This window comes from Larus michahellis, chromosome 1 (genome assembly GCF_964199755.1).
Source record: "Larus michahellis chromosome 1, bLarMic1.1, whole genome shotgun sequence".
Lineage (NCBI taxonomy): Eukaryota > Metazoa > Chordata > Aves > Charadriiformes > Laridae > Larus > Larus michahellis.
In genome coordinates this window covers 70422434-70436141 of record NC_133896.1, presented here as the reverse complement: position 1 = coordinate 70436141, position 13708 = coordinate 70422434, and the positions used below count along the sequence as shown (strand labels likewise).

General features: G+C 44.1%; 1 protein-coding gene across 7 annotated transcripts in view; it reads left to right on the top strand.

Annotated features, from left to right (window-relative positions):
• Positions 1-13708, top strand: part of LMO3 (LIM domain only 3) — a 59954-nt gene that overhangs the window by 308 nt on the left and 45938 nt on the right. The window contains exons 1-3 of one of the 7 annotated variants that reach the window (XM_074585549.1): positions 1272-1562; positions 1781-1846; positions 9634-9847. In XM_074585549.1, the coding sequence (XP_074441650.1) occupies positions 9642-9847 (206 nt within the window). In that variant the 5' untranslated portion in view covers positions 1272-1562; positions 1781-1846; positions 9634-9641. Of the gene's footprint in view, positions 1-1010; positions 1113-1271; positions 1847-2614; positions 3070-9633; positions 9848-13708 lie in introns of those variants that run through there. The other 6 variants (XM_074585588.1, XM_074585539.1, XM_074585568.1 and 3 more) reach the window with 6 other exon arrangements.

Genomic DNA, 13708 nt, shown 5'->3' with positions numbered 1-13708 from the left:
AGAGAGAAAGAGAAGCTTACTTGGGGGGGTGAGGTGGGGGGAAAACCTGTCCTAAACATATGCATTTCTGAGGTTGCTTTGATTTCTATTAGAACTGCTGGATTATATGAGGGAGGGGTACAGATGGCAGAGCACTTCAATGCTTTTAAATCTTTCTTGGGTCTTGAAAGACTTCTATAATATGAGTGTCATTCAAATTTAGGGTATATTGTAAGCTGACATCTTTCAAAGCTTTGTGGAAATCTAGTGTGGTGCTTCTAATAGCAGACAACAGATATTCACTTTGAAGTCTGAAAACTGTATTCACAAATTCTTAATCTGGTCTTTCTCCAACTGCAGATGGCTCTTAGAGGAAGATGCTTTGGATTGTTTTTTTTTAACTTTATTTACAGCAGGCTAGGCTCAACATCTTTATTATAAAACACGAAGAAACAATCATCTGTGAGCATGACTGAATATCAAAGCCTGCTGTATCTCTTCTCTGTTTGCATGTCTGTCTGTCTGTCTCTTGGTCAAGGGTGTTCGACACCTATAACACACCCGCATCTATTATTTTTTTTCTTCCCCCTCCACCACTAGGTAGAGAATAAGGATCCGTCTTCAGCTCCTGGGACGAGGGTCCTGTAGGGGGGGGAAACGGCTTGTCTTCCTCCAGCGTTCGGCTTAAAAAGTGCAGTGAGGGTGGTGGCATGTGGCGAGCGGTGCCCGGCGAGCGGGGGCCGGGGGGCGGCGGGGCCGGGGGGCGCTGCCGGTGGCCGGGGACCGCACCGAGAAGCGGGAAACTTTCACGCCGGAGTTTCCATCCTGCTACTGATCAGCTCAGATCCAGCACGGAGAGAGGCAGCGCTTTCACCTTCAGGGATTTTTCTCATTACTCATTAATAGGGAGATATGTATCTTGCCGTTTTTTCTCTCTCTCTCTCTTTTTTTTTTTTTTTTTTTTTTTTGCGTAGGCAACTTATTGTTTTGTTTAAGCAAAGTATTTTGGGAGGAGTGATGCGGGGGGGGAGGGGGCGCGGGCGACGCTCCCCCGTTTCCCCGGGTCTGTTTCTGGAGCGCTCTCTGGGAAGGTGATCCTGAGCCGCTTCAGTAGAGGTCACTTGTGTGTGCGGGTGTGTGTTGTCCCTGGTGTTTGTGTCTAGCATATGCATGTGGTTTTGCTGACTGCACTTGCAGGCTTGTAAATTTTCACCATGGGAAATTACCAACAAAGCCCAATCTGTCTCCTGGCTGCTTTGCACTTTCCGAGGGCGGCTGTACTTGAGCGAGCTGCAGAACGGGAGAGAAAGAGAGAGGGGGAGAGAGAGAGAGAGAAAGGGGGAGTTGGGAGGGGGGAGGGGGGAGAGGAAGGGTGGGTGGAGGGGGAGAGAGGTAAATAGCCTTAAATCGGAAGGGAGCTGCTTCTCTGTGGTCTTCCACAAGAGCTGCCTGGGCTCTGCTGGCTCAGTAATAACTGAGTGACCTTTTCTTTTGCTGTATTATGTCTGGCTGGTAAGGGATTGCATTTTGCAGCTGATAAAGCCCTGACTTCATTCAACTCGGCTCCTCACACGCTGCTTTAGGTAAGTTGTCTTCAGCCAGGACGGAGACAGACAGCCTTGGACTGCAAGATACTAAAAGGAGGACACCTGTAGCTCGGATGCGGTCAACACAATTACTTGGCGGATCCTTGAGGACCTCATTATTTTAAACTTAAAGAATAGCGATCTCCCTCCCCATCTCTCCCACCCCCTCTTTATTTTTTTTCCCCAAACAATGCTTCTTTTTGACCTTTTCCAAGGAGAAGAGCTACAAAGCAGCCACTGTGCTTATTGAACTGCCTCCCCTGTATCGCTTAATTGAGAAGGTAAGTGAGGCAACTGTGTACATAAGCTTTGGGTCATTTGTGTATGTGTGTCTGCATCACTCTCCCTCTCTCTCTCTCTCTCTCTGAGTCATAAGCCGGGGCTGCAATACACACACACACACACGTCTCTGCACTGCAACTTTCACTCAAGCTGCAGCTCTGCTGAGACTGTTTTGTTTAAATCATGTGAGGCTTCATTATTTTTATGATGAGACATGAAATACATGCAAGCGGAGGATGCTGAGCGAAACCCATCCAACTGTATGTCTCGAGAAATAGCAGTCAAAGTTAACAATGAATTGCAGCACACTTCCCCCCCCCCCCCGTTATTATTGTTGTTATTATTATTCTTGCTTCTTCCAGAGCTTCTCGAAACGTGCTCTCAATTATCAAGGGAGTCGGTTAATTTCCCACTCCCCGGCTTTAATCCACAAGCCTCCCCGTACAGCAGTTTAATTTGCAACCGGTTCGGCGCAGGGTTAACCCTTTGGGGCAGAGCGGAGGCAGGAGCGCGGCTGCCGCCGGGGTGGGGAGCCCCGGGGAAGAGGCGGCGGGGGGGGGGAGATGCAGGGCTGCCGGCGTCCGGCTTCACGCAGCCCCTCTCGGACCGGCGTGAGAGAAGGGCAGCCGGGCTGGCGTTATGAAATAGTACTTCTGCCTACGAGCCTTTTTTCTTTTTTTTTTTTTTTTTTCTTCCTTCCTCCTCTGTTTTTCACTACCCACCCCTCCCATTCTGCCTTCATACCGAGCACGATATGGTATGCTAACGCCGCGTGTGACAGTTTAATCAAACCCATTTGTTACAACAAAGCTAAGAGACCACTGGGATTACAGGCTTACGGGCAGAGTTAGGGGAGCATGTGGCTTTGTCGCTCGCCATCGCCGTGCGGGGCCGCCGGCTCGGGGTGTGCCGTCCCTCCCCGGTGTGTCCCCCCCTCCTCCTCTCCCGTCCCTGTGTCCCCCCCCGCCGCCTCCTCCGCGCCCGGCGGGCTGCGGCGAGCCGCGCTCCCGCTCACTTGACCCCAGCCGGGGAAGCACTTGCTACTTTTTTTTTTCTTTTTTTTTTCCTTTTTTTTTTTTTTTTTTTTTTTTTGCCGGGATTTGGTGTTTCAATGAGAAGGAGCTCTCCAGGCGCCCGTAAATCAACTCATGCAGAAAAAGGAGAAAAGTTTTGGTAAGGCGACGAGCTCCGGCGTCGGTGCGCGCCCAGCAGAAGCGTTAAGGTAGCGATGGCGGGGGGGGGACGGACCGGGGGGGACGACACGGGACGACACGACGAGGGGGGAGGCGACGAGAGTGTTTCTCTTGCCTCTTCCATCCTCTACGCGTTTGCCGTAGCGAGCGCCTCTGCGTGTGCTCTAAAAGAGACCCGAAATACCGCTTCCTAGGACAGCTTTGTAGGACGGCTGCCTGAAAGCAATTAATCTTGCGAGGTGCAACAAATATCGCTACATGCTTTCCCGACACCTCCCTCTCTCCCCTCTCTCTCTTCCCCCCCCCCCCCGCCCCATCGCCCCATCCCTGCGATGCTTGAAAAGGAATTAGCACAAAAGGCTCGAGCGTCCAACTCCAAAAGGGATTCTTTGTTGTAAGAGTGTATGTTTCTTATTTATTTTTTTTATTTTGCATGTGAGCTGCATCAAAATTGAACTCAGTCTTGCAAATCTCTTGTTGGCCTTTGCCAAGCACTAGCACTTTGCTGCCATGGTAACTGTAATTAAACTGATAAGAGTGGAAAAATGTCAGTATCTCTGAGCCTTGCAGCTGCATTGGAGAAAAGGGGAATCAAATTGGTTCCCAGCACCACTGCTCTAAAAAAAGGAGGGAGGGAGTGGGGGGGCTGGGGGGAGAGAAGTGGGGGGGGGACACGACAGGGGTAGGGACATAGCTCAGCAGCTCCCGTCCCTGAGATCTGGGTACATCTATTTGCTGTGTTGTCCCTTAGGGGGCTGCAGCCTGCAGGGATGCTCTGGGCCAGTGAACAGAGAGAAACAAGCTTTTAGGCCCAATCTAGCTTTCAAAAAGAGAAGGGGAAAGAAGAAGAGAAATCTTTTGTTTGGTGTCTCTTGGCAGTCGACTAGCCATGTTGGCCAAATTCTTTTAATCTGTATCACTGCTCCCAGCTGTGGGACTGCATTCCCGTTTTTAGTTTTTACCTAACCTCTTCTCTCTCTCTCTTCCCCACCCCCCCCCCGCTTTCCAACGCAGCTCCTTTATTAAAAAAAAATCAAAAATAATAAAGAAAAAAAATCAGATTCCTCTGTAGAGGAAGGGGCGGAGGTGAAGTTTAGTTATGTACCATGGAAAATTAACTCAAAAGTATATAGAAGAGACTATATTCAGAGAACTAAAATCCTTACTTTTATTTTTGAAAAAAAAAAAAACAAACCCTGAGTGTTATGGAGTTGCGGTTACTTTGTTGTGTTAACTACAGAAGCTGAGACTGTGCGGATGAATGGCACAGAACAAGAGAGCATAATGGAGGCAATCAACCGTTAGGCTGGTTCACAATGCAATCCAGGCAATTAAAAGCTCACCAGAGTTTAAATGAAATGGTTCTACTTATTTCTGTGCACCACACTGCACAGGCTATTATTTATGTCTCTTTTTTTAATTATGATTTCCCTTAAACTGTCAAATAACTCAGAATAGCAGGGTCTCGGAGGCAATAAGAATTTTCCACTGAACAATTTACATGCCAATCTAAAACTAGTTACGACTCCTGATGCGCTACATGCGAGTTCTGAAATGTTTCTTAGCTTCTGAAACCTTAACTTTTTTTTTTATAAGTCTGTGTGTGTATTGTCCTGAATAATTGGAGCTCTGAATGCTTTTAGCATGAAGCTACAAAGTGGGAAAGCATCGGAAAAGTATTCTTTTTATCTTCTACTAGATCTCTGACTCTCTTGTTGAGTGCATATTGTCTGTCAGTTTGCTGACTTTTAAAGACCAGTGCACTGATACCTAATTTGCTCCAAACTGATTTTTATTTTTGAAATAGAGGCAAGTTTTCCCTTTCTTGCTGTACACGCTACTGTCCTTGTTAGAACCGTGTTCGTGCCTTCACAAAGTGGGGGAGGAGAGTGGTCTTTAAAAGTTTTTTAGGTGATCCGGTGCATAATAATATCCAACTCTTCCTCCCTTCACATGCCTTTCAAAGGCTGTCTGTACCACTAACCAGTAACTGAGTTCTGAGGGTCTTGTGCCACACTCAGCACCATCAGGAACCAATCCTGCTTACAGATGCTAGTACATCACTAACAAAATACAGTTCCTTATGTCAAATCTTCATTCCCTTTGAATTTTGAAAAAGATGATGATTGGAGTGAAATGGATTTTTGTTTCTCTGCCTTCCTTCAGGAGCCTAATTTAGCTTTTTTCCAGCAATTTTTCCTCTTTATCCTGAAAGTCATAGTTACAAATTGGTTGTCAGTGTTTCATCACACGATAATAACAAAAACCAGGGATGGGAATCAGCTGCATCAAAGTTATTTTAGGAGACCAAGGGAAATCCAAAAACCTGTACAGCGGGTTATGAAGTTCCCTTCAAAAATCCTAAAGGTGGTGGATGGTGATTAAGAAGTCTTATTCCTGACACAGCCCTGCAGTTTATATGCAGTATCTTGGGGACTGGAGGTGGAAAGAGGGAGGGAAGGATAGAGGGAAGCCCTTGAAAGCATATTGGGGTGAAATGAAAAGGGTTTGTTTGACAGTGACAGACTAGGAAGTGAAATTTCTCAGTTCTGAGAACAGACCTGCTCTGTGATGCAGAGCACGGGTAGGACTCTGCAGAACTGAAGTGGAAGCGGGGTTTGATTTTATTTATTTATTTATTGCAGCTTAGGTATAGCACTTATGGAATTGCATAGTGTTTTTGGAAGTGCTCCACAAGCTTTGCCTTCCTGGGGGAGGTGGAGAGGAGGGCAGCAGTGCTGTGTGCTGCTACCTGATATTTCGGCTGCAAGCAGTTTGGATGGTTTTGCGGGTGCTGTCAGTCTCTAAAAGGGTCCTTCCTGTGTCCTAAGAAATAAATGGGTACCTAAATCGCAGCCTACGAAAAGCTGGCTGACAGTAAACTGCAGGTATTCTTATTGCCAAATTAAGAGAGAGCTAAAAATATGTGAGCGCATATCTGAAAAGTATAACTGCATTGGAGATCTTATGGGAACATTAAAGGGAAGAGATGGTCTGTGAGGTGAACTGCATTAAGGTGGCTCACTCATACTGTACAGAAAAAAAAGTAATAAAATGTTCTGATTTCAAAATTAAGTGATTTAATCCAGGGCATGTGAAGAAAAGGGCATGTGCAAAGAATTTGGAGATACGCAAAACACTTATTGAAGGGCTGTTTTGTGCTTTGTTTTGTTTAGATCCATTCTACAATCCAAAAAAAGTGTAACTTTTTTTTCATAATGAAATAGCCGTTCGGAGATAATTTTTTTTTTTTAACTTTCATTAAAATAGAAGCAGCTTCATCTCAAGTAAAGCGCGAAAAGATCAGATCTATCTGAGGAGAAAAGCATTCCTTCCCTCCAAAAGCTGCTGCAGATTGAATCCCTAATCTGAAGATGCTGCCAGTGGTATGTCAGCAGCACCTTCTCTTTCAGCCTCCGGAAAACAGACGTGCAGGGTTGCTAACACTACTTCCATAGGGTGTCTGCCCCTTTTCGCTCTTCTCTACAGGGAGGGTTTGGGCTAACCAACACGAATGACAGCGCTCTGTCTACTTGCCTCATGTAGCAAATGTCTCAAAAACTGTGCACGGGTATGTGCAAGATTGCGCAAACTCCGTTTTTTTTTTTGTAATACAATAACTTTGCCTTTGCAGCATACTCCCCTGGAATTATCAGGCTTGATTATTGCTATTTGCTCAGATATTTGCTTATTTAGTCATGTTTCTGTGGCATCTTGTTCCCTTCAGATGGCGCAGGACAGTAGATCAGCCTGGATCAGAGACTGTCAGCCTCGGCTCTCTAACCCGCTTCCTTATCAGGCGACAAAATTTTTACATTAAGATTTATTTTTTTTTTTACTTTAAAGCCTTTAACTGTGTTAGCTCCCAGTTTATCCTGGTTTCCCTCGAACGAAAGATTAAAGTCCTAGAACAGCCCCTTCGTGCTTCTCAACTTTTTTTACTGAGTTTTGAGAAGTTGATACAAGCTGTGACCGATTTTATGCATTTGTCCTCTACATGGCTAAAGAGAGGGGCTGGGGATAAGCGCGTTGTTGGCACTTAGCAGGTATTCGTACTCTAGTGTGATATGCAACTTTACAGATTAAGGCTTTTTGACCAAGTGAAGGTATTAGAGATCCAGCAGGGCTTCCCTTTACAGTCTGGTACGAGTTCTTTACTGAAAATCTCTGATATTTTCACTGCTTTTAGTCATTTATTTGTAGTCATGTTATTTTACTGCTTCATGTATGCACCCTGGATTCAGGGGAATAAGTTGGCAATGGAAAATACTATAAAGGCTCAGCCTTTGTCTCGTGGTGCTTGCTCAGGATGAGAGATGTGCGTTCGTTCCCAGATCTGCCTTAGACTTAACTGTGGAGCCCTGTGCAGGTCACTGGATCTCATCCTCCCCTTTGCAAACGAGAAACGGAGCTTATGAGTTTGTAACTGGGGTAGGAGCTATGAAAGTAGCGTTGATTGGGGAGTAATGGGAAGGCACCAATGCTGTGGGGTTTTTTATACTTATTGGTAGAAAAATGCAGGCCTTACACTTTTGTTAGGACGTTTAGATGTTATGCAGCAGTACTGCCGTGGTACTTCAGAGTATCCACTGGGAGAAGTGTCTGCATATCACCGGATGGCTAATTTAACAGATAAATATATCGCTCCGAAATGTGTAATGAAGTGTATTGCAAAGAGGGGAGCAGGGCTGTTGTGCTCATATGTCACAATAAGAATTACTATTTCTAACACAGTGATCACATTCACAGGTGAAACTTGGGAGTTCAGCTTGGTAACCCTGGCAAGTCACTTAACTGGCTCTACAGTCGCTGCCGTCCACATAAATTCAATGCGTTCCATGTACACATATGCGTACAGATCCCTGGGACACCTCAGCCGGCGTAGCATTTAACCGCTTCTCTCGGTAGCACTACTATCCATAAAGGCACACTGTACCATAGCTTCAAGGATCATACTCATTTTTGTGTTTTCCTAATGAGAGCTTTAAAAAAAAAAAAAGAAAAAAACCAAATGAAACAAAAACCCAAACCCCAACTTGTTCATGTTCTAGCTCCCTGAGCCTGCCTGTCTGGAGTGGTGTGTTACAGCACCAACCGAAATCATCTGATAGACGCTGGGACTGTAAAGCTTTCTTAACAGTAGGTAGTAGAGTGTTCTCGATAAGGAGCTCTTGAATTTGCTTTTCTTTGTTACAAGACTCCATTTGACCTTTCCCAGTCTCTGTGTAATAACAGGGTGCCATACCCTGAATTTTGGGGTAGAATTTGCTTGTTGGCAACAGCATTCATTCCCCAGTCTTGACAAATTCTCACTGTAATATTCAGATGCGCTGTAATGAGTAGCATTTCTTTTTAAGTTACATCTCTGATTGGCTTTTAAACAGTGAAACAACCTAATAATTGAACTGCGTGTCAGTTCTCTCTTTCTCTGTGGTGCCTGTTTGATGTCCAACAAAGCATCCGCAGGGCTATGATTTTGCTTATTCTAAGAAACAACTTTCAGAGAATTGGTCTGAGTGTAATGGGATGGCAGCTCATGCGATTAACCAAGAGGGACCAGTCTGTAAGCACTTTGGGGCAGTGACCTTCTCTCTCCATTTACTGTAAAACTGAGGGCAATTGATTTTTGTATGGATCTCTGGAAGCTGGCTGTAGCGCTCTGTGTACCATCGCTCAACTGTGTTCCACTTTTACTAGTCCCCTCCCTTAAACAGTGGTTCAGGCGTTGGAATTGTTTAAATGCTCTCTGCTATTACATCAAAAGGTGTATATATACTTAATGGACACTGCTGTACTCCTTGTCCCGAACTAGCTGTTGGCTAAAATTGAGATTGGAAAGTGGGGCAGACTTTTTTTTATGTTTTTGTTTTTGTTTTTTTTCTTTGACAAACTAGCAACTGTCCAACCTTGTGGAGATTATTTAAAATCAGATTTTTCAGAAGGTCCTTACACTGCAGGTTGTAACTAGAGATGCTGGTACTGAAGTTTCTGGAAATCTGATTGTTTAGTTCATGTGTCTAACAAGAACTGAAATTTTAAAAAACAAACCCCACCCCATCCCACCCACCCCCTGCCAGCACCAAAATGCCTGTGTCAAACCCCCCTGAAACTCTGGTCCTGTGCTTCTAATAGCTTCGGTCTTTTCTTCTTTAGAATCTGGAGTGCTTTTCTATTTTTATAAAGATAGGTCCAAATATGTGCGTTTAGCTATGTTTGCCGCTGTAGATATGCTGTTTATTTAAACTTTTGGTTGCTAAGTATTGGATACTTTGGGTGAAAGTGGATGTCTCGTCGAGGGAACTGTGTTAATTCATTTTAATTTTTTAATCCTATTTCTTTTCAGCAAAGAGACCAGGTAACTCAGGTGTCAAAGAGAAGCTGCGGAACTTAGAGCAGTGGAACTTTCTGCTCTCAGATTTACCTTAACATTGTTTTCAGCTTGCTCTGGACTATCTAGGTTATCTCATCCTCTCTACACGATTGCCTTTATAATGAACTGGGTGTGTGGGGAGCGGCCAGGTGGAGGAAGAAAAGGGTGAGACTTGCGCTCGAGACAATATCTATTTTCACTCTTCTCTTGTCTTGTATTTCAGGTATACAAATGCTCTCAGTCCAGCCAGACACCAAGCCGAAAGGTTGTGCTGGCTGCAACCGTAAGATTAAAGACCGGTATCTTCTAAAGGCCCTGGACAAATATTGGCATGAAGACTGCCTGAAATGTGCCTGCTGTGACTGTCGCCTAGGGGAGGTGGGCTCTACCTTGTACACCAAAGCCAACCTTATCCTTTGTCGCAGAGACTATCTGAGGTAGGCCACGATCTGTTCAGTCCTTCCTATGTAGTCGCTATTGCATAAGCGGTACTTGAGGCCTGCAAGGCCCAGTATATGTGGAGGGTGAGCAAACAAATACTGAAATATGGACATAAAACTAAAATCTGAATCGAAAAGCACACATAACCAGGTCGTGCAGGTGGTTGGCAGTTTTCTGATGCTAATACCGGGAACAGAGTAAAAACGCCCCGTGCTTCCCACCGCACCGTGCTCCCTGGGCGCCAGTGGTCTCCTCCTCCTTGCAGCACGGTGGTGGACAGGAATAGCGGCCCGTTTTTGCCAGCTCCAGTGCAGGGTTTGAACTCTGCGAGTGCTTCACTCGTCTTCGCTTGCCCACTTTTGTCCTCTTAGTTTGCCAAGGGATTTCATTTGTGTCACTGGAAGCTTTTATGAATGTTGCGATTTAGCTGTTAGGAGCTGGACCAAGATGACCAACTGTCTTCCCCGTGCTAAATAACCATGTAGCTAGGAGGCTCAAATCCACTCTGGTCCCGATTTAACTCGGTAACCTGGGTGGGACGCTGGGTAACCTGTTGCCACTTCTCAGAGATAGCAAATCATCACCTGATTTTCTGTCTTCTTGTTTGGATCTATGTTCTCAAAAGTATTTGAGTTGTAACTCGTGGCAAAGTACTGATGAGCAGCACCAGGCTAGTTTATTGGCAGGTTGGATGTGAATAAATAGGGCTACTTTGCAGGAGCTAAGTTTAATCGGGAAGTTTAGTCTCCCTAGGCTCTCAATAGTAAATAGAGGGAAAAGGCTCCTCTGGAGTGATTCAGAGCACCTATTTCCTATAGGAGCACCTTTCCTCCATTCCCTGAAGAGGGGGCCTAATGAGACTACCTGCTCCAGGCTAACGTGAACTTCTGGGAATATTTCCCCTGCCCCTGTATTGAAGCCTTTTCCTTTTAAAGGGGCATTCAAGTCAGTAATACATTGGGGAAAAATTAAAAGTCTCTTTCAATGTGGTAACTTACAAGTTCAGTTTAAGCACAGGTACCAAATAGGAGGTTCCCACACACTGATCAGTTCCAAGTTGTACAGCATGGGTAGGGATGGAACAGGCATTGCAACTAAAGCATTATTAACAACGGTTGGTACTCTGGCTCTCCACATTGCAACCCGGTTTTTCTAGAGTGGAACAAAAACCTTTGCAAACACGTTGTGCAATTGTTGAGCTGGGGCGGCAAGGAAGATCAGAGCTCTTCAGGCGTGGGCTTGGACTACTTATTGGTAAAAGTGCTCTCCTACTCATTAAAAACGTTGAACTGAACACAAGACAGAGTGCTGGGAATTTAGCATAGAGTCTGCATCTTAAAGCCATTGTGTTAAAGCTGCCAAAGTAGTAGGTAACAAAACCTTACTTTTAAAAACTGGCAGGGAACTGTTTGAATACAAGGGAATTGTTGTATGTGAACCGAGGTTGCTTGTGATCTTAAAGCTTGTGCCTGTAGAGAGGGGTTGGAACAGCTTCTGGGGGGAAGGTAACATTTATCCTAATTTTTTAAACCCATTTTAAGACTCTTTCTACAACAAATGCCTGCAGGAGTGAGAAAACTCTGCTATGGCTCTTTGATCTGAGTTCCAAATTTACTGGAGACTTTGAACTTACTGAATCTCCCAAGTGCTAGTGCAGCAGATCCAATGTTTTAAAATCAAATGTTTAAAATCAAAACTAAAAGTGATCTAGTAGTAGAGATATGAGCAAAGCATTTCCCCAGCAGAGATGCGCGCGCACACACACGCTCTGTTGCTCTCTGGTCTTTGAAGGTCTAACAGGAGTAAATATTTTGCTAACAGATTGTTAAAATTCATACTAAGTGATTCAGAGAAAGGAGACTGTATTTTTTCTCTCTCATGATCACGTTCATAACTGGTGTTTCAGTTATTTGTTCATACACAATATTTTGCACCAGTGAAACCAGCATACAGGAGAAATTCTATAATCAGTTTTAAGATGTTTCTGATTTTTGTCTCCAGGTTTATCAAATCTTAATGAAACTATCTTATCATGCGCCTTTTTTTAGTGATTCTTGTGAGTGCATAGATTTAAACTTAGTATTTACACTAAACTTCAAACTGATGCACTTAAGGTAATTGCAGATAGTCATTTGCCTCATTGCGTCTTATCTACTTAGTTATGCAGTGAACCTATAAAAGTGATCTTTTTAATGCTAATGTAGAAACTAGTTAAGTGTTCTCTAGCTTTGTAGTCAACTAAGCTTTCATATTTAGCAACCCACTTGATATGAATTTAAAGAACAAATTACTTTGTACTAATGATCAGATTAGGGTTCGATTACGGTTTCAAACTATCCTCTTAATTTTTTTTTTCTTTTTAACCATAAAGGGAGTCTTTGCTACATATAAAACTGTTCTAGCTTCCTATTAATTTATATGGTGCCCTCTAGAGGATATGTGGCTTGCACGATACTATAAAGAGTAAAATTACTTATTAACTTGTCTCTCTGTTCATTATGTCGTTCAATAAGACAGCCATTCTACAGATGCTATAAGCAATAATGTAGCCAGTTTGGGTGCTTTAACATTCATGGTTAAATTCGCAAACTGTGTGATTTTTTTCTTTGGCTATTTGCAAAGATATTTCCAGTATCTCTCATTTAGAGATGCCTGCCAAAAAACTAAACGCTCCCTCGGCCCTGATGCACGCTCTTCTTCCACATTTGAGCCCTGAGGTTCACACTTCGAGCTTCTTATAAATACTCTGTATCTTCAGAACTTCAAAACTTGCTTTGCTTTAGCTGTCTCCTTTGGTAAAATTAGTTAATTTTTCTATATGAAACCTTTTTCTCCAGGTTGGGGGGGGGTGGGGAAAGTTGAGGGGATGGAAGAAATCTTTAATGAGGTAACGAGCTTGGAAGATGCTTTGGGTGTGAGAGGCTTTACCCTGGAATCTGATTCATGTAAGTCACTCTAGTGGTTTCAGAGGTGGTGTATGACACCGAGGGTATTAGGGTGGCCGCAGCCGGAATGAACTCTGGTTTGTTAACGAGGATGAGAACTGACTTGAGAAAAAAAAAAAGGACTCAATGTTAGAAATAACACACTCGGTGAAAATGATATGCAGAGTATAATTCCCCTGCAGGCTTCTGTCTCCTGCTTATACACTCTTGGGTTAGAAAGTGAAGACTTAATTTAAGGAACTTAGGTTTACGCCAATATTTCAAGTCCATTTACAGTATGTGAAATATGCAAGAAGTTTTTTTTCTTTTTCCCCCCCTTTCTTTTTCCCTCCAGAGCTGTACGGTGACATCTTAATGTATCAACCTATCCTGCTCTGTCCTCTCTCCTGACTGGCAGCATGTCCATTTGCAAGCACAATATTCCCTTTGAAATCTGTCATTACTGCCATTAATGACCAGTCGTTATGTTAACAGCCCTTGGGCTGTTAACATGTCAAACTGGTTGTTAACTGGAATGTTATTACTTATTTAAACCGCAGGTATGAGTTGTGTGAACGGTGCTTCGGTTGTGCGTTCCGGGCTGCTTCTGCTCAAAACAATAGGGAAACAGCGGAGCCTTTGCCTTTGGGGTGCCAAGGGATTTGCTTTCTGTTCCATCTGCTCATTTGATTTCTGCATATTTGTGAGGTCCTCCTACCCCTGGGCAACTTCCGAATTTCAGGTGTAACCATGTGCAATCCCGTCTCAGCCTTGCGCGCAAATGGGCAGCCGCGGATATTTCCAGCTGCACAGTAATGCCCGCCGCGCATTTGAGATTAGTATCTGGCCCTGAAAAGTGTAAAATGAAAGACTGACAATTACATGTAACTCAGTTGTATTAAATAATGAGCTTCCTCGGATGCAGCGAAAATA